Below are 19,547 nucleotides of genomic sequence, written 5' to 3'. Positions count from 1 at the left end.
CTTCTGACGAAGGCGGGCGGCCCCTTTTGGCTCGCGTGGATGACTTACTAGTCGATTCACATCGAGGTAAATGGCGCGGACTGGCAGTGCGATCATCGCAATGATCAAACTCCGATTACGAGGACTTGCAAGTGGGTCGGCGGCGAGTTCACTCTTTCAAAGGTAGAGGTTTTACTTTTATTACAACATAGATAGTATCAAAGATGATCTCCAAGCTATTATATGTGGATATGAAAGAGTCATATTATAAACTTAAGCCAACTGTAAGGTTCAGTTGTATTTAAAAACAATGGTATCGTCGAGATAAGATTGATCCAAAAGTATATCGAATGGAGAAAGAAAAGAAAATTTCAAAAGATCGTCACACTGGTCTTTGATATCGAGAAAAAATCACATGAGGTCATAAGAAATAAGGGGAAATGGTGAAGAGAGGTGAGAAACGAAAGTCTCAAAAACAAAGCATATGTCCAAAAGGGGTATAACGAATGATTGTGAAGATCAGCGATTCCGAGCCATGCGAGATGGGCCACTCATGTTCGACTTATCAGACAGCCATCCAGCCTCGATATCCTCAATCATGTTATCGAGCTGGCGAAGTTTTGCTCGGCTATCTCGCACTGATCCCGGAGTTTCAAAACCACTGTTATCACTGCTGCGAGAAGAGCTAACCCAGCTCTCCGGTCGGGAATTATACTGCGGCTGCTGCTGGTACCGACTTTGACGCTGGTATGGGGTTTGAGGGGCAGCTGAGAGAGGAGAAAGAGCAGCCTGCAAGCCGTCCATCATTCCGCCATCCTTCACGCCTGCGTTGAGGGCAGCAAGGAGAGCGGCTTGCAGGATTTGGTTCTGGCGTTCTAGGTTTGCGACACGGTCTTCGAGGAATTGATTCGACTCTTGTTGCACATAGCGACTGCTTCGAGGTTCCCGAGAGCGGTATGTGGATTCTGAGTTGATTGAACTGGGGGACGCGAGCGGGTCAAGGTCACGACTGCTGCGACCTTGAGGTGTTTGAGACCGCATTGGGACAGGATAGCGCAGCCGCGTGTGCCCGGTGCGTCCGTCCACTGTGTCATATTTATGGCGGATAGGATGAGCACGCTTAGGTTGCTTTTCAGCCTGGCGGCGAGGCCGGATGGTGTCCGTAGCAGGGCCAAACCCTTCATCGTCCGAGGATGGAAGCGGGGACTCCGCTCGACTGGGCTCATACGACTCGGGAATACTCTCGTGGCGGAGGCTACTACGAGAGCTGCTGCTGCGTGACACCATCGAAGCTCGGTGGTGTGCAGGACCGAATGGTGCCTCCAAGGATCTGGCAGGTTTTCCTGATGGTGCAGTTATGTTCCTTTGGGATTTAATCCGATTGTTTGACGTTTGTAGAGATGGATCGGGTGGAAGGGCTCCGCTTGGGGAGGAGAAGGAAGACCAAAGGGGAGATTTTTGCGGTCGACATTTGGGTCGATCTGGAGAACTTTGCGAGAAGCTCGTTTCCCACGAGGCTTGCTCGGTGTCATTTGGCCTAGAACAGGCGAGTCTGCGACTGGTTCTCCTTCTGGGCTGCTTGACTCGGCCAGATCCTGCATCTTAGGAATGCGTACGCTGGAAGCGCGTTTCCGAGGCCCTGGTTGTTCTGGCGATGTCGAATGGGGTCGCTCAATTGAAGCAGGCGATTGGCTATTGCCATCATCCCCAATGGAGTCTGCTTCGCCAACAAAACTTGATGAGGTTGCAGACCGGGTTTCTTGACCTTCGGGCTCATGAGGATCTTCTGCTATGGGCGAAGGTTGACCAGGGGGTAGATCCATACCCTTTGTCTTCGGTCGAGCCATTTGTATTGTGAGGCGAGATTTATCGGGGGTTCCTGGTGGTGCACGCGAAGGCTTTGGGATGGACGGCAGGGGCCTTGTCGGCGCCGGCAGGGGAAAGGCCTGGAGGGTACCCAGGGCTAAAGACGTAGGTCGAGGTTTGCTCTGAGTTTTGTCGACAGTGTTAGAAGAAGAAACTACTTCTGTGGTGGGCTTTTCGACAGAACTTTCTGGTCTTGCGAGAGCACCAGAGCATTGAGCAGCATCTTCAATCTCGGGTTCGGCTTCAACCTTCGCAGCGATTGGCGGAGGCTTTGGCTTCTGTTGCTTTTCTTCTGTAGGTTTAATGAGCTCCTTAGCCTCAGTGGAAAGATTCGACTTGATCGAGGTCGCTATGCTAGGAGGCCTTTGGTATTGTGGTGCCGACGATAGTCGCCATGCATGCTTGCTAGAGATACGCGGTGGCGCAACATCGGGGAACAGTTTCAGAGAGCGCTGCGAGGGAGTCCTGATTGAGCCGGTGGTCGAATTTTCCATACTTATTCGAGAAGGCTCAGTGCTCTGGTCTGACTTGGACTCGCTGCTCATAGATTGGTCCGGTGATCCCACTTTGTCGAGGCTAGCTGGTTGACTCTTGGGGCTAGTCAAGGATGACGCCGCGTCTTGGTCGACAATGCGAACGCTTGAGTTGCTGGAAGTCGAAGGCTGTCGGGTGTGCTCACTCTTCAAGAAACTTCCGGGAGTGGCCACAACCGAGGTCGACGAGATCGAGGGATCGGTGCTGGTGAAGCGAGTCTCTGAGGAGACCGGGATTGGAAGCAAAGATGCCGGGGTTAGGTTCACGCTCAGGTCACTCTTGGCTGCAGGCCTTCCTGCAATCGAGGATTGATAAGGAGGAGGTGAAGGTTCACTGAAGTCCGTCATGGAAACTGCGACATCCACCAGGGATCCAAAGTCACTGAGGTCCAATGAGGCCAAGCGGCTTCTCGTGTCCGTTGAAGACGTCTTGCTGTGTCCTTTATTATCGAGCCACGGTCGCCCGATGTTTTCGACGTCTTGCATCTTGGACGACTTGGATGATTTGGAAGTCTTGGAAGTTCTGGACAGGGTTCTTTCAAGACTACTCTTGGAATCCCTTCGCTTGGGAGCTGCAGGAAGGAGGTACCCTTCTCGCTGAAGAGCCTCGATTTGTCGTTGATTATCGTCTTTCTTAGTTTTCGGTGCCGATTCCTTTTTCTGGCGTTGGGTAAACTGAAGTAGGCGTCGATGTAATGGTTTCAGCTCTTTTGTGAGCTGCTCCTCGGGTATCGGCGTTGGTCTCTCGGGCGATAGATAAGTAGGCAGGGCAGTAGTGCTTTCCGCAGGAGCATTCTGAGTTTGGAAAAAGCGCACAAGATCCGTTAGACTTTCATTCCGGGGAGCCCTTTCGGCCATGCCCGCAGAGCGAGCCTGGGGCCTTGGGGGGGCTTACTCCTTGCGGGCGGGCAGACTCTGGGGATCCAGAGCCCCCAGTAGACATGCTGGACTGTCTCCGCTTGGCTTTTGGTTTGGAGGGGGGATCGGGCCTGTATGTTCGAACAATAGGGCTCGGTGCGATTTCACTTTCATACACGGTATCCCAATGATGCATAGGGGCATCGATTGGCTGCCTTGGCAATCCGGCTAACCGCCGGGTTCATAGGGGCCTTGATGTATGTTCAGAGGGGAGTAGTGGCTATTGCTTTGTTAGAGAAGAACAGGAGGGAGGAAGGGAGAGAAAGAAATAAAGTTTTGCCAGGCAAAGATGCCTGGGAGGCGCAACTCACCTTGTTGTACTCCGTAGAGGCGAATTGCAACAGGGATTGTGGCGAGGTAGATATAGGCGCATATGCAAATGCGAAATGACAGGTATATTATATACAGGCACAAGCCACTCGTCGTATGTACAAAGTGATTTGAGGGTGGCGTCTGGGTCGAAAGACGAAAAGAGAAAAAATCCGCAGCTGAGACGAGGCAACCGAAAAGGGAGGATAGCCAGTGTTTAAGTGTGGGAAAGCTGCAGGATTTTAGAGTTGAGCTGTCGCATCTCCTTGAAAGAGAAGAGGGGCGGCGAAGCCATCCTGGAGACGATCCAGACGCAGGAGGTAGTTCGGGCCCGCTCTCGGAAAGCAGATAGCCTGGAAAGGGCGCAGATACAGTTGAAGTTAAAATTATTAGTACCTTCGTCGAGGAAGGAGTTTCCAGGGTCAGGTCTAAGAGAACCGGGCGCTTGGCCATGATTTCATGATCATCTGGGTGTGACCCTGTACAGCGTGGTTCGGGGGATCGGAGCGCCGCAATATGACACAGCAGTTGGATGAATTGACAAACTATTTCGGACTCGCCCGGCACCAACATGCATGAGCCACAGTGATTGGTGTTTGTGTTTGTTTGCTGAGGAGTTCGCAAAAAGCACCGAGACCGAGTTCTGCTGCTGCACCATCCCCTTCGTGGGCATTGCATTGTGTGACCCGCCTAGTATTGAGATGGAAGGAGGCGTTCGTTCCTCCATTTAGAAACCAGGAGAGCAGAGCTGAGCATCAGACCATTGCTGTGTTTTCTTTTCCCTCTGCTCCTACGGAGTTGTTTCCCCAGTTGTTGCACACGCAAGGGGCCTGACCCAACTACTTGGGCCATTGGCCTCCTCTCCCCTCTTCCTCCTCCTTCTTCTCCTTATCGAAAGTATAAGCGACGTCAGGATGTGAGGTATCAGTTCCCCACTCGGATAGTTCGCCGCAGATCCCAAGGATCTCCGGTGCGGGTAGAAGCTGTCGATCGGGATGAGCTGCAGCCCCCGTTGGCCGTTGCTTTTTTAGCAAATTCGGAGCCATATGCAGCTTTGGATGATTCCAGTCTAGCAGCGTGGAGCAGGAATAGAGGGGAAAGGGGGAGGGTGGGGGGAAGAAGTGCTCTTGGATCCGCCCGAAAGTTTAGTGTCGCTGATTATTGAGTGCGAGTTGCGCCTAGGCGATAGATCGCCCACACTTGGGGATCCACAGGTCCTTGCGTAAAGGGATCTCAGCCCTTTCGCCTTTATTCTCCGGGAACGGTCTTGCCGATGCATGGTCATCGTGGAATTCTTGATTTCCAAAAAGATAGATGTGAAAGAGCCGAGAGGTGAAGATGGGAAGTGAAGTGGAAGAGGGAAGTTGCGGACAAACACCGTGACCATCCCATGACCTCCAGGGCTTGTAAGGTAAACCACACGTCACCTCCACTCCGCTACTGCACAACAGAAGAGATCTGTCAATTGTCCCCACCTGTCATTGAGAAACCTTGGAAGTGACCTGACGGTTGATCAGGCTTTGCTTTTGTTTTCCTTTCTTTCTTTTTTTTCTTTTTTTCTTCTTTTTTTTTTGACTTGTTCTACAACCTTGGAATGTTTACGAGGGTTACTCCGTAGAATCAGTATTTATACATACAATGGTAGCGTACATGACGACCCAGTCTAATCCAAGCTGGTGATGTACGGAGTAGTGCAAGCGGAAACGCCTTCTAATGCTTTCCTTGTAATGGTGATTGCCGACTCGATCTCGTCACAAGCCGGCGGGATAGTGTAAATGCAAATAAAAGAAATGGGAATTGAAAAACAAAGAGTGAGACAGGATCGAGTGATGGGTCGATAGGTTCGTATGGTTCGTCGGATCGGCCCAGGAAGGGGCCTAGATATGCCCTCGGAAGGAAATGTATAGCGACAGGACAAGTGAAACATGTCCATCTATTTGCGTCGCTGTTTGGGTCGAATGAATGGGTCTGCGTCTTTCTTCTTTCGCATCATCGGTGGCCGTGGTTTCGGCGGGGCCTAAATAGATTAAAAGTGGTACGAGTGAGCAAACAGATCAGAAACCCAGATGGAAACACTGAACCACGCTTACCTCTCCGGCTCTGCCAGCCGACGGCCCACTTGGGGCCCGGATTGCCGGTGCTGGTGGCTTGCCTGTCGGTGCATATGCTGGCCCATCGCGGGAAGGTTTGATGAGATCCTGCGTAGGGTTCAGTGTGTCAGTGGTGGGGATCCTATACCTTCATCCAATATATTAACTCACGCTTGGTGGAACCGGATTCCGAGGTCCAGTCGGAACATTAGAACCCGTCGTTCCTTTGGAGCCTTTGCCTTTGGGGCCTTTGGGACCCTTAGGCGCATCCGGAGCATCGGTGCGTTGTCGCATTGCCTGTGGAGCATCGGGTGCCGAGTCATTGCGCTTGCGCTTTTGTTGGTGAGCAGAATTATTTGGGTTCTGATTCTCGTTCCGGTGTTGATTGCGATACTGATTCTGCTGCTGATGCTGGCGCTGGTTCTGGTGCGGGTTCTCCTCCTTTTTAACTGGATTTTCAGTCGTTGCTTTCACGGTAGGTACCTGGGGATTGATTCTGGCAACTTGACGTTGCTGCTGACGCTCAGCGTTCTGTTTCCGGAGGTCCTCAAACTTGCGTTGCTGATGCTGTAGCTTCGACCTTTCGATCTTAGAGAGCGTGTTGGGCGGTGCTTTGCACTGAGAACTCAAGTGACCAATTTGACCACACTGAAGACAGAGCTCAGCAGTGCATCGAACTCTCGAGTGACCGGACTCTCCACATCGGAAGCACGTGCCACGCGACGCCTCTTGAGCTTCGGTGTTGTCGCAGTTGTAGGTAAAATGATCATTACTACCGCAAACTCCACAGTTCTTCGTGGTATCCAGACCCATTCTCCCACCCGACGGCCCTTCAGGCGGTGCGTTCGGAGCATCTCGGCTGGGTACCGACATCGACACAGAACGAGAAGCCGGTACAGCAGCCACCGAGGATTGTCGGGATATAGGCGGCGCTGGTGATTCTGCTTTCACCGAATCAGGAGTTTCGACCGAAGGCGCTGCTATGGGCGAATCAACATCAACCATCTCCACTTCTTGGTAGCCAGTAAATTGTGGTCGCTCGAGCATCTGAACAATGTTGCCTTCTGTATACACCTGACGCCCACGCGCGTCCTGGATGAGGCCATTCCAGAACTGTCCTTGCTGAAGGGCTTGCGAGTTACCAAGCACCCAGAGCGAAGATTTGGCACGAGTCAAACCGACGTTCATACGACGGATATCGGCCAAGAAACCGATGCCTTTGTTCGAAGCGCGAACACAAGAGAAGATGATGACTTCAGCTTCCCGACCTTGGAAGGCATCGGTAGTATTGAAGTCGACTTTGGTAAGAATTTCCTCGCCGTATCTAGCAGCGAACTGATTCTTCATTTCTCTGAGTTGGCCCTTGTACGGGGTAATGATACCGATCTTGCCTGCAAAGTCGTAGCTCTTCACATCCGTAATGAGTCGTTCGTATAGTAGCATTGATACTCGCACTTCGGCGTAGTTAATCAACGAGTGGCCTTTAGTGGCACTCGACTGCATGCCTTGAACGTCGAAGAAACGATAGGGACTCAGCAGATCACTTTGATGCCATGGGCGTCTTCGAAGCTTCGCCATGTCGGGGCCATCCTCAAGCTTGCCATCATAGAACGTAAGACTGGGGAAGCGGCTGATTTCTGGATGCATACGATACTGAACATCCAGCAAATGTACGTCCTTCGGATGATTCTTCTGCATACGAACGAAAAGACTTTGTTCGTACTGGAATGAAGAAGCCATCTTCGAGAGAACAGTAGGAGGCAATTGTTTGGGATCACCGACCAAAATACACTTGGAACAGCCATACTTCAGCGGAATGAGCGCGCTCAGCTCAATACACTGGGCCGCCTCATCGATAATGACAGTCTCGAATTCGACGTTCATACCCTGGAATATTTCGTGGCCGGAACCACTGAGAGTGGTACAGATAGCATGTGCACCGTCGATGACTTCTTGTTGGGCACGTCGCTTGTTGAGCTCTGCGTTTCGGGTTTGGGTGTGAAGTTGGTCTCGAGCTTTGTCGATATCCGTACTGAGTTGAGACCTTTTCTTCTTCGTCAACTCGAAATCGCGCTCGAGTTCCTCCGGAGCAGGCAGACCCTTGGCCCTACACTCGTCCAAGGAAGTACGGATCTCTTTGAAACGAGTATCAGTAGCCTTGTGCTCTTCGTAAAGCTTCTGCATGTCAACACCATTGCTAGAGCTGGTGCTCTTGTTAAGGCGTGCATTCACCATCTCGTCGAGAGTGACATCGAGAACTTTGGAATTGATGGCATCGCTTCGTCCCAAACGAACGACCGAGAGCTTTTCATGATTGCCATTAGCCGTCTTGACGCCTTCCTTCAAACGCATGACCAACTCGTCAACGGCAGCGTTACTCGGTGCACAGATCAGAATCTTCTTCCCTGGTACTTTGGGTTGGTTGGCATGGTATCCAGGTCCGATTGAAACAGAGGTTTTTCCAAGCACGTTTGTCAAAAGACTTCCAACAAGAGCTGTGATAGTTTTTGTTTTTCCAGAACCGGGGGGACCCTGGATCAGAGAAAATCCATCGTTGTCCATGGCGTGCCTGATAGCCCTAGCCTGGGCACGGTTGACAGAGTAGTTCTTCATCAATGGATCCAGCTTAGCATCTCCGTATGGAAGAATAGGTGAAGGCTTGGCTTGAACAACCTCGTCGCACAGATCATAGAACTGCAGAGCCATAAGGGCACCATACTCTCGCTCTACGGGGATCAAAGAGGTGATCTTGGTAGCCCAAGATGTTGAACCCGTGCCGAAAGAGGCATGGAATTTGCTATTTCCAATGTTCATCCGATACGTGACTTCTTGCTTGCCGCCTTTACGATTGATACCAGCCACACGCGCAAGTACATGTCCGGCATCAGGGTCCCCGGTGGGGTTAGACGAGCTGGAGAATAATACGAGGTCGCCTTCACCCATGCTGAAGTCTTTCAGAGGCATTCCAACCGGTTGCGTACTGAACTCAATCCATGCATCAACAGTCAAGCGGGACATGATCTTCACTTCAAAGGGACGGAAAGAACCTTCCTCTTTAGCCTGTTGGAAACCCTGCCAGGCCTCAAGGATCAACAAAGGCTCGAATGTACTCTGGTACTCGGTGGAGGTGCGGAAGGTATTGGAGACCAGAGTATAATCGGAGCGACCAGATGAAGAGGGGAGATCGCCGGTTGAGAAGAAATCCCAGGAAAGGATTGAGTGGTGGAGACTGGAAAGATCGGGTGCCAGGCGAGCACGCATATCTTTGATCGAACGATGGCGCTTGGTCTTCTTGACAGGTTGATGTTGCAGTGACTGCTTCTTGCTTAGCTCATAGGCGGCCACCGCATCAGGCTTCTTCGACTTTGCGCCAAACAGCTCCTTGTCCAATTCATCTTCGCTCTCTGAATCTGAATCTTCGCCAGAAGATACCATCATACTCTCGGCGGGGATGGCATGGTCTTTGCCCTTGACACCGATACCTTTCAGGCCTGAGCCCTGCTCGGCTGTCAGCTCCGCAACACCGCGCGCCGGAAGATTCTTCTTCAACCGCGCAGCAATTTCCAGATCACGTTTCTTCTTGGCTTCTTTCTCGCGGTCACGCTTCTCACGGAACGACAAGACACTGCGAGCATCGTCTTTCGGGCGCTGCGCAGAAACCTGTTGGGAAATAGTGCCAGGTCGCACTCTAGGAGCAACCAACGAGGACTTTCCAGCTTGCAGAGCTGCTTTACGTTTAGCCTCAGCCGCCACCCGATTTTTGTTGAGCTCCACGGAACGAGAAAGATCCAGAAGCTCGCTATCGGGAATATCGTCGAAGTCATCATCACTCGGGAGGGCACTAGCCGAGCGAGATAACGGGCTTGAGCGGTCCGACGATTTGGCAAATGCCGTGATAGAGCTTTGCTTTTTCAAGGCAGCGGTGGATGCTGTAACAACAGGCTTCTTATAGTATGCCTCCAATGAGCGAACCAGCTCGGCCTTGTCACGTGTAGTCAGGATAGTACGAATAGTCCCATTAACAGACACGCCCTCGATGAACTCCAACGCGTCCGGACGAACGGTAGTGACATCCAAGTTACTCAGTCTTCGCAAGAGCTTAGAGACCAGACCAACCAAAGTAGTAGCAAGATACTCATCCTTGAGCCTCAACCATTTCACCATTGCACTCATGGTAACAGTGGGAGGCTTCAGGAAGTTCTCCGACACCGACTTTTGACCAGGATCGGCATCTCCCACTGCACCAAGGAAGACACCATACTGGTCAAACAGGAAGTCGGCGAACTGGATCGTGTCTCGACAGAACTCAAGCATTACAGATTTGTCATTTCCCCGAAGATGCCAAGCCTCGGTCTCATTGAAGATAGTAGTCAACGCCTGCCACAGGAATTCCCAAAGTTTTTGCAAGGACAACACCTCGCGACGGTCGACAAGATTGCGTGTACGCAGCATACCAGTCTGGCTATTACACAGAATCTCTACGATATCTGTACCAGTGTGGAGCATCCGCGGAGCGGGTGCGAAGGTTTTCATATTGGAGATTCGGCGGAACGACCAACTCAGTCCGTACATAGTTGTCACGAATGTCTTTTGTAGCAGATAGGAAATGGCGTCCCGGCGAGCCGAGTGGCCGCTGAAGTTCTTGATCAAATCGACAGATGCTTGGTAGGTATGCACATCGGCGGCGAAGAGTGTCGAGATAAGAGCACTGCTAGTATCCTGGCTTTTAAAGAGCGATTCGAGGTGGTCTGGCCTGAATTCCGCGAGGCGTTCGATGATCTGGCAGGAGAGGCGGGTGAGGTTATCGTATGTTTCATTGAAGGTACCCTTCTGCTTTTCCTCGCCTTTCATCGGGAATTTTTCCAGGCCAACGAGGGGCAGGATTCCGAGCAAGGCTGCCTTCGAAAGAGCGGGATTATCCTGGTGAAGATGTTTGACAACCGCACCCCATATCGGCGGGGAATAAGTTGAGACTCTATGAGAGAGAGTTCCATGCTTGAGAATTACTTCGTAGTCACTTTTCAAGGACTGACACTCCAGGGCAAGAGTGTTGCGAACAACATCCATGCAAAAGTCAACGATCTCCTGTTGTCGGCTCTGCTCAATAGCAAATTTAGGCGTGTTCAAGATGACTTCAATGATATCACTGAGCACACCCATGGTAGTCTCCAGCACAATATGATCCACCGAGCTCCGTGAAGATTCATTGTCGGTAAATCGACGGAGGGTATGAAGCAGACTCGTAAGTCCAACATGGAAACAGTGATATCGGGTTAATTGGGGATATTGTGGATCTTGCAGGCGTCTTAATAATTGCAATGCGAGGAAGCGGGAGGCGGCCGGTGAGTGAGCAGGTTTCAAAGAAGCTAAGAATGGATCGATCCATGAAAGCATGTCCTTCATTGCTGATTTCTCATAAGGCTCGCCTTCGGTGGTTTGCATGAGGAAAGTGTTGAATTGTGTGTTGAAGAAAGTGTGTTCCATGAGAGCTTGCGGGGAAATTGTCTGCATAGCATCCCAGAAATCGACGGGGGCCTTCTCGAGGAAGGTTTGAATAGTGTTCAAGAGGAATCGCAGTCCCGGCATCGGAAAGCTCAAATGATCTACCGAGAGACGGAGAGGATCGATGTCAAGCCCGCGAAGGTTGTGAGTAATTTGCTCTTTGTCGAGTTTTTTGACAATCAATTGCATGCCACGCCAAAGACGTTGAATAACGGTGAGCTGTGGCGGCTGCATGGAACCTGCTTGCAATGCACTGAGAAGACCATCGCGAATCGCCCAGTCGAATTCCAGCGCCGTTGGAGGTCTTCCATATCGCGTCCAGGTGGAGATAGCCCAGTAGTGGCGGAGTTCGCTTGAATCGAAAAGGAAACGGGTGACAGCCGGTACATAATCAGAGATCTTCAACGTCCGTTTTGTTTGGATGAGTTTGAAAGGCTCATCGAAATGTTTTGTCAAGAGACTATCACTGCGCAGCATAGCCTCGCAACTCAGAGTCTCAAATATAGAAAGCAAGGCCGCCCTTTCCAAAACATCCAGCGCGATCTGCTGCGGGGGGACACTTTTTAATTGTTTTGTGGCCGTATTCAAGTTCCGCGTAATCCGCTTGACATCCCACTCATCGACCCGTTGAAAAAAAGCCTCGATATCCTCGTCCTGGTAGTCCATCTTAAGCTGATCCATGAGCCAAATTTTCCCCGTGTAGTATTGTTTGATACAGAGGTCGCATTTCTCCAGGTTTTCGTCGAGTTTCGTTAAAACCCAAGTCTGGAGTTCTTCGATGCCATCCGCATTGTATGCAAGTATGCGCATGCAAGAGAGGAATTTCTCTTTTCGTGCAGTTGCCTCAGCCACCTGCTCTTTGACACTCTTCCCTTGTTCATCGACATGTTCTAAGTCATCGTATCGGCCGTAATCTTCGTCGTGCTGGCGCGGGCAAAGGAGATGGGTGCCCTCCGGAAGGGCTTTAAGCTCTCTACGCAAGGACAAATGACGGTTAGCAGTGTGCGGTGGTAATTCCTAGGGACAAAGGAGACTCACCCTATCGCATCCACGAACTCCATGGCTAGGAATTCACAAAGAAAAGAGTTATTACGTTTTTTTCAACATCAGCTGACTGTCTTTCTTCTCCCATCGGAGTACTCCTAGCACATATCTCGTTCGAGGTTCCGAGTGATGCTGGTGAAATGGAGTGGGAGGAACAGGTGGGCGGCAACAAGGCTGGTGCGAAACGAGTCGTCAGAAATGAGGTGTGTGAGGAAAGAGAAATCCCCGCTGACTGCAGATAGAGAAATGAAACAACTTTCTCCTCCAGTCCAGAATAGCTGCTGCGGGGGCTTGCTGTCAAACAGATCAGATCGAATTCGAGAAGTGAAGTAAGTGGTGATTGATCATGCGTTTCAGTTTCTTTGTCTGATCTGAGATGAAACAGTGAGATACCACCAAAAAGAGGTAGATTGAGACTTTTCGCGAGATAAAGGGAGCTTAAAATTACACCGAGTGCCCACAAGCTCAAGTAAAGTGGCCAAGATGGACCCTGAAGCTGGTTGAACGAACAAAAATCACCAACAAACGCGGGCAGAACGCAGCTGCACGGGACTTGGGCGGTGAATGGCGAGCGCGACGCGCCGCATTTTACTCGACTGGGATTTAATTTATTTTAGCTAGAAAAGACTAAAGGAGTACTACGAACTATGCAGTTCATAGTTATGGAAAGCTACCTTCAACTTTACTTCTTTATCTGCAGGATAGAAGATCGCACATTGCACTATTCATGGGATATTCGCATTAAGTAACTCTCCTCATCGAGGGCATAGAATAGATTACATGAAGACCATTCCCGAGCAAAGCCAACAACACCCTTGAGAGAAAGGATGAATGAACCAGCAAATAGAGAGAAGAAAGGAGAAAAAGGAAAATGTCAAGCAAGATGACCTCGATATGAGAGGTGAGGGGAAGTTAAGACCCCGTGTTGAGCACAATAAGGGGAAAGGGAAAGATGGAGAGAGCAACAACGCTTTTATACAAAGAGCGAGAGCAATATGAGACATGCAAGGACAATAAGGAAAGGGGAACCGCCATGGGTTGCCATGTATAAAAGAAACGGGGAATAAGATAGAGCGGAAAAGCAAGAGAGGGGTAAGAAAAAGAAATAAGAAGGGTAAATGCGCCGAACCACCAACCGGGTGGAGTATACCAAACGCCTGCTTTCTATCGGGGGAATATCAGAGCTGTGAGTGAATATTGGGGGAGCGGGAAAGAAAACGAAGCGGATTACGAGAGAACAAAAACACCGCGCAGCATATTGCTCATGAGAAGATGGAACGAGTGCGATCAGCCTTCCAGCTCACACTCGCCCGCAAGAAGGGGAAGAGAGGTCGTAGTCATCAGAATAAGTCTATGCAAGACCGCAGGTGCGGTGCCTCAAATCACATTATGTGCAGGGGGCTCGCCAGGGGCCCGAAACGGATCTTGAACAATCTCATTCCCGTGACTGGATTCCATCCTCTGGAGCATGGCGGCGGAGGTGAAATCATTGCTTTGCTCGAAACTTTGCCTCACGCGTTCGAATGAATGCCGTGTCCGGTCGTGAGATCGCCGAACATAGTCCACAGATTGCGGCCGTGGGTTTTGGTCAAGGCTCGCGGTATAGTTGGTCCCATTGCTGCCGTTCTGACTGCGGGGGTTGTGGCCGTTCTGATGGACGGTCGCTGGTGGATAGAAAGGCCGCTCATCGTCGGGGATGCCGGAATCCTGCTTCAATTGGGGCTGAATCGGCTTGGCCAGCTCTGAAGAGGCCGCCGACTCGTCAGTCGAGGCGGCAATCCCGGCTTCCCCTTTTGGGGAAAGAACATCATCAACATCGTCCAAGTATTTGAACTTGCCGAGTGTGACCTGTTCGCGAATAATGTCAACGTCGAGAGGGAAAAAGACCTTCTGGATGGCATTGTAGGTGAATCGCGGTAACAAGGATATCATGGTTGTAATGAGCAAGACGACCCAGAAGCTGAGAGAACCGTAAACTTCGTATGCCGAATTGTAGAATTGTCCGGAGGCGGTGAAGCATGAGTAGATACCAGTCCAGAAGAAGATCAGTAGACAACTGATGGCGTTAATCAGGACGGTGAACCAATCCCAGCGGTAGGTATTCATCATGACGTAGATGTTGCTTGCAAGAACGGCACATGAGGCAATCAGAACACCCATGCGAGTACGATCAGCGATGTCGCGACCGCTTGCGGTGGCAAAGTTGGCTGCTTGGTAGAGTTGGTATGGCATGAAGAAACAAATAACAGACTGGTACAGGCCATCGGCCATGTACAGCCAGAACTTGAGCTGCGACCATTCCTTGCGCTCGATACCACGCATGTAAAGCTGAGGCACTGCAAGAGAAATCTTGTCATCGACATCCTGGTCGAAGATACCCATGAAGATAACTGGCAGAGAAGTGAATGCCAAGTTGACGAGAACGATATAGGTGTAGTCGAAGAGATAGGAGCCATCAAAGTCGTTGTATACACAGTACCAGAAAAGAGCAAATGTCCAAACCAAATTTTTGTAGAAGAAGTTGGCAGTGCACTCTCCTAAACGGCGGTAGGACCATCGTCCATGAACGAGAAGCAGACGTTGGAGGAATCGGAATTGTCCGATGGCGTAGTCAGAGGACATGACGGCCTGTCGACCTTCCTCACCAGCGATACCAACACCAACATCAGCTTCTTGAATCATGGCCACATCGTTGGCACCATCACCAATGGAAAGAGCCATGATATCCAGGCCATGGCGGACCATGTTGACAACAGCGGCCTTCTGGGAAGGACTGACACGACAGCAGAGAACTGCCTTACACTGCTTGCAAAGCAAGAGGAACTTTTGCTTCAATTCATCGTTAAGCATCAACTTGAGAGTTTCACCATCGACGATGACGGCGTGGGTAGCTTCAGGGGGGTGTGGTCCGCACGCGCAGCGATAAGCTCCTCGTCCGAACCAGTCAATCCAAATGTTTGAAGATGCTTATCGAGATCCGCGGACGCCTGATCAAACTGGCCTTCAGCAACGTTGAGGACGATAAGGTCCATGTCATTGTTCAGCAAATTGCAGGAGAAACCAATGTTGATAGCAGTCTCGACCTTATCACCGGTAAGAACCCACAACTTGATGCCAGCATCTGCAAGGAGTTGAATTGTATCCGGAACACCATCCTGAAGACGATCCTCGATAGCGGTTCCACCGAGAAGCATGAGCTCTTGTTCAATTTGGCTCGAGACCTTCTCCAGCTTTTCCTCGCGCATCTCAATGGCGGCGGCGGCGACGTCGTGTTCCCGGTTCCAAGCTTGATATTCTTCTTCGCTAAGAAGTCGGTCGGCAATACACAAGGTTCGGAGACCTTCCTTGGCGTATTCTTCCAGGTGCTCGGCAGTCTTGCGTCGGAGATCTTGTTGCTTGCCACGTGCCAGGCGGGAGTAGATGATGCTATCAGCACCTTTGCAGAAAAGACGAATGGTACCATCGGGCATGCGAATGATCGCGCTCATCCGCTTCCGAGATGAGTTAAATTCGAGGGTATTCAAGACAGTGTAGGTACGCTCTTCGCCCATGATGTTCAAGAGCAGATCGTCACCCGCGCGACCGAGGACTGTGAAGCCACAGTCACGGGCGGTGCTGACAAGTGCAGCCTCATCCGGCGATTGGGCCTTGAATTCAATTTGCGGGGGGTCACCGGGAGTGTGCTCCGTGATAACGGTATGACAAACAGCCAAAGCGAGCATGAAATGTTCCGCAGCCTTCTTCTGCTCCTCGCCAGACTGTCCGTTCATATCGGAAACGAAGTTTGGAGCGATGAAAGTCAAGTTCTCGTCCTTCAGATACGGGTTATCGTGCAAAAGACGCAACCCCTCCAGCATTTTCACGCCATTGGCTGCGATTTGGGCTCGGACTTGAATGGCCTCTGCATCAGCATCAACGCCTTCGCGACGCCGCATTCCGATCTGTGCTTCAGTGTACGCTTCGCCATATGACACGCCATTGATCGTGCATTTTTTGAACTCCATCACGTTTTGCGTCAAGGTGCCAGTTTTGTCGGAGAAGATGTACTCGACTTGTCCTACGTCATCTGAGATGTTCCACGACTTGGGAACACAATAAAGACCCAGCCTCTCGTAGTACATGTACAAATCACTGTGGATGAAGACGGCCTGGATGGTGCGAACAATTTCGAGCGAGATGTAAAGCGATATAGGAACCAAATTCTGGAACAGAATGACAGCCGTCCAGAAGGTCACAATACCCGTCACAGGAGGAGTACCTCCATAAGACCCGTAGTCGAAGAAATCCAACGACTTGTCTGGAGCGGCCCACGCGATACCGTTCACGATACCTGCGACCAGACACATGACGAAAAGGATGATGAAGTTGTAAATGACGTTCCAGTTCAAGTCCTTCGCCAGACGGGCACGCTTGGCAGGGGTTGCCCCGGAGTTGAGCATAATTTTGCTCTCCCCGCCGGTAAACACGACAACGCCAAGAACCCACTCAGTACTGCGCAACGAGCATCCACGAAGCAGCATGTTGTTGATGGTAATAGGTTCGACCATTTCCTTGCGGGGGCCTTCTGGGTAGTTAGGATCGCGCTGATCCCAGCGAATCGCACCGTTATAGGCGTATAGATTGGGGTGAGGCGCCTCGCTCTCAATAGTAAACTCGGACTTCTCGCAGTCACGGGCATGACGAACCTGGCGACCGCAGTGAAGAGCATGACGAACCTTCAAGTTGGTCTCGCCGTCCAGGCCCATGGTTTCGACGTAGCAGGCTCCATCGGGGTCGGAGGTGGACAGAATCACAATATCGGCGGGAATGGGATCCTCGTTGTACAAACGGACAAAATCACCGACTTCGATGTTTTTCCATGTGTCCCGCTTGAACCGGCCCTTACCGGGGGTCTGCTTGGACATGTCGACGACAGATCCTGTTTTCTTGTCAGGGTTGGTTGGAGACATCAGGTTCTCGCGGTTGGCACTATCGGGGGAAAGGAATTTGTTTTCGGTGTTGCTTGCGATCGGCCAGTTCTCACGGGCTTCGGGCTGAGGCGATGGAACGTCGGTCATTGGGATGGCCACCTCGCCAGGGGCCAATGAATTGCGGTGTGAGTACATTCCCGACTGGCGCGGCGTTGCTGTAGTCATGAATGAGTCCCGTCGGGCGGCATCCTCAATTTCCGTGTCTTCGCCCTTTTTGAACTGTGTCTTCATCCATTTGTATGAGGTGATCACACCGCGAGTGCATGACTTCTTGAAGCGACGCCATAACCCAATGCTGTCCTCGGTCGAATTGACATTTGTCCATTCGATAAGTCGATATACCGGTGAGTTGTTGACCTGGGTATCAGAAACGGTTCGCCCCCAGTCCTCGATTGCATCTTTAATTGCAGTAACCACGATAATGACAATCAAGGGAACGGCGTTCAGGCCGGGATTATTGGCACCGAAAATAGGGAAGAACTAGAAATTACAATTAGCGATGGGTCCATTTTAAAGCTCTGATGGCGATTGAGAGGGCAAACGAGGGGGTGGGGCGAAGGGTCACATACATTAAGAATAATAACGAACAAGAAGTAAATATTGGCGATGTTGTGGAACTGCAGGAAGATATTTTTGGGGACGAAGGTGAGTGCGGTATACTTGGCAGTTCGAATCTTGTTTCGTGGATAAACATGCTTCAACTGTCCTTCTTCGTCTCGTTCGGATTCAGGGACGGGGATGTTGAAGTAGATCGTTCGGTTCTCGTTTCCTTCCGTTTGTCCCTCGCCCACGGTCGAAGCATTATCGCCAGCGGAACTTGTCGCATTAGACTTTCGCTTCTCGTCTCTTATCTCGGCGCGTTTGTGGAAACGATCAATGATAGAGACTCGTTTCCGCATGCCGCCGGAGCCGGTCTGGCGCGTGGTTGCCCATCTTTGTCGCTTGGTTGGTTTAGATATATTGCTGGGGACCTCTTGTATATCGTTCGGCACATCAAGGTTGTTATTGTCCCCGGGGAAATGCACGGAAGCCATCTAGGCTACTGTTGCGCCCAGCGAGGGCATAAAACTTGACGGTGTTGTCTTGAGAGTACGGAAGCGGAGTACCATTCGACGAATTAAGCGGGAGTCTGATGGAGGGTTCCGGCGGGCGAGATTCGATTTGAAGCCGATTCTTCACGCGAGAGAGGCCGTCGGTAAGCAGCAGGTCATCTGGGGGGGCAATCGCAAGTAAGATGACAGAACGCGCGGATGTGAGCGGCTTCGAAGGGAATCGACGTAGAGTGGAAGGGGGGTGTCGAGAATTGACGGGAGGAAGGCGAATCACCCACGGGGGGGCCATGCAATCTGGAGATCGGAGGAGAGAGGGTGGTGGGGGAGGAGAAAGAGTAAGAAAGGGAGGTGTTTTTTCTCGAGGGGAGAGACCTGAGCAAAGGAGGAAAGTGAAAGGGTATCGACGATGTGAAGAGCTGGGGGTACTGTATGGTCACGTATTGTCATCGGGCTGCTGACATGCCGGCTTGGTCAGCACTGGCATCTGCCAAGGTTGGCAGTACTCTCTACATATAGTGATGTATACTAGTACAGAGTAGTGATGTGAGTGATAGTTTACTTGGTAGTACGTAGTATATCAGGTGTATATTTTGGTATATCTAGTATACTTAGTATATTTGGTAGTTACTAACTATTATGCTCAAGATAATGGACAGCATATCCTTGCACTCTATGCAAGTAAACAGATCGCCGCAGTGGACCGTAAGTCCGGTATTAATGGTACTGTATCGTACCAGCCTCGCCCGCTCTCCTCTCACAGCTGGTTCATCTAAATTTCTGACTGTGGCAATGGCAATGGCAATGGCAACGGCAACGGTAGACGGGTTGATCTTCGGCACGGATTTAAGAGTACTATAGTATACGGTTCAACTTCATGGTTCCGTAGATTTCCTCTTATGTCTGTGCTTATGTGGTTTAAGTTATTTCTGGATTTGGCCCCTTCTGCACGAGGGACACAGCCCTCGTATTCATACCTAGTATTCCATAGTATCCATACATACAAATAGTGCATGCTTACGAGCGGGTTATACCACCGTCATAGCACTCCATAGGGTACAGTTCTGCAACCCACTCTCTCCCTGACGCGCCCCATCTGGAACTCTGGAACTCTGGAACTCTGGATTGGGAACTTTGGAACTAATCTCTCCCGGCACTCTCGGGTCTGGGCAGGGGGAGTAGTGACAAGCCCCCGGAGACGGACATTTCTAATCCGCACGTCGGCTTTAACCACATGCCGTGCTCACCGAGATATGCATGTACATACGGAGTACATTATCATATATT

At 51.0% G+C, this 19,547-nt stretch overlaps 4 protein-coding genes across 4 annotated transcripts; all 4 read right to left on the bottom strand.

The window, feature by feature from the left end:
* Window positions 1–498: 498 nt before the first annotated feature.
* N7533_003310 (uncharacterized protein) lies at window positions 499–1,266 on the bottom strand (the record flags this gene model as incomplete). The annotated part of the gene is made up of 1 exon (XM_057099960.1): window positions 499–1,266. One exon carries the CDS (start codon window positions 1,264–1,266, stop codon window positions 499–501), a length of 768 nt encoding a protein of 255 aa, XP_056965096.1.
* A 68-nt stretch (window positions 1,267–1,334) lies between these two features.
* N7533_003309 (uncharacterized protein) lies at window positions 1,335–3,321 on the bottom strand (the record flags this gene model as incomplete). Its single annotated transcript, XM_057099959.1, has 2 exons — window positions 1,335–3,251; window positions 3,274–3,321. The coding sequence occupies 2 exons, from the start codon at window positions 3,319–3,321 to the stop codon at window positions 1,335–1,337; spliced, it is 1,965 nt and encodes a 654-aa protein (XP_056965095.1).
* Window positions 3,322–5,538: 2,217 nt separating this feature from the next.
* Window positions 5,539–12,258, bottom strand: N7533_003308 (putative tRNA-splicing endonuclease; the record flags this gene model as incomplete). Its single annotated transcript, XM_057099958.1, has 4 exons — window positions 5,539–5,622; window positions 5,696–5,803; window positions 5,867–12,170; window positions 12,236–12,258. 4 exons carry the CDS (start codon window positions 12,256–12,258, stop codon window positions 5,539–5,541), a joined length of 6,519 nt encoding a protein of 2,172 aa, XP_056965094.1.
* Window positions 12,259–13,618: 1,360 nt separating this feature from the next.
* Window positions 13,619–18,245, bottom strand: N7533_003307 (uncharacterized protein; the record flags this gene model as incomplete). The annotated part of the gene is made up of 3 exons (XM_057099957.1): window positions 13,619–15,070; window positions 15,109–17,691; window positions 17,781–18,245. 3 exons carry the CDS (start codon window positions 18,243–18,245, stop codon window positions 13,619–13,621), a joined length of 4,500 nt encoding a protein of 1,499 aa, XP_056965093.1.
* Between the last annotated feature and the right edge of the window lie 1,302 nt (window positions 18,246–19,547).

Source organism: Penicillium manginii (genome assembly GCF_028828005.1).
Source record: "Penicillium manginii strain IBT 31320 chromosome Unknown utg000002l:1.0-5564898.0:1.0-5567710.0, whole genome shotgun sequence".
NCBI lineage: Eukaryota > Fungi > Ascomycota > Eurotiomycetes > Eurotiales > Aspergillaceae > Penicillium > Penicillium manginii.
This window is presented reverse-complemented; position numbering and strand designations above follow the sequence as displayed.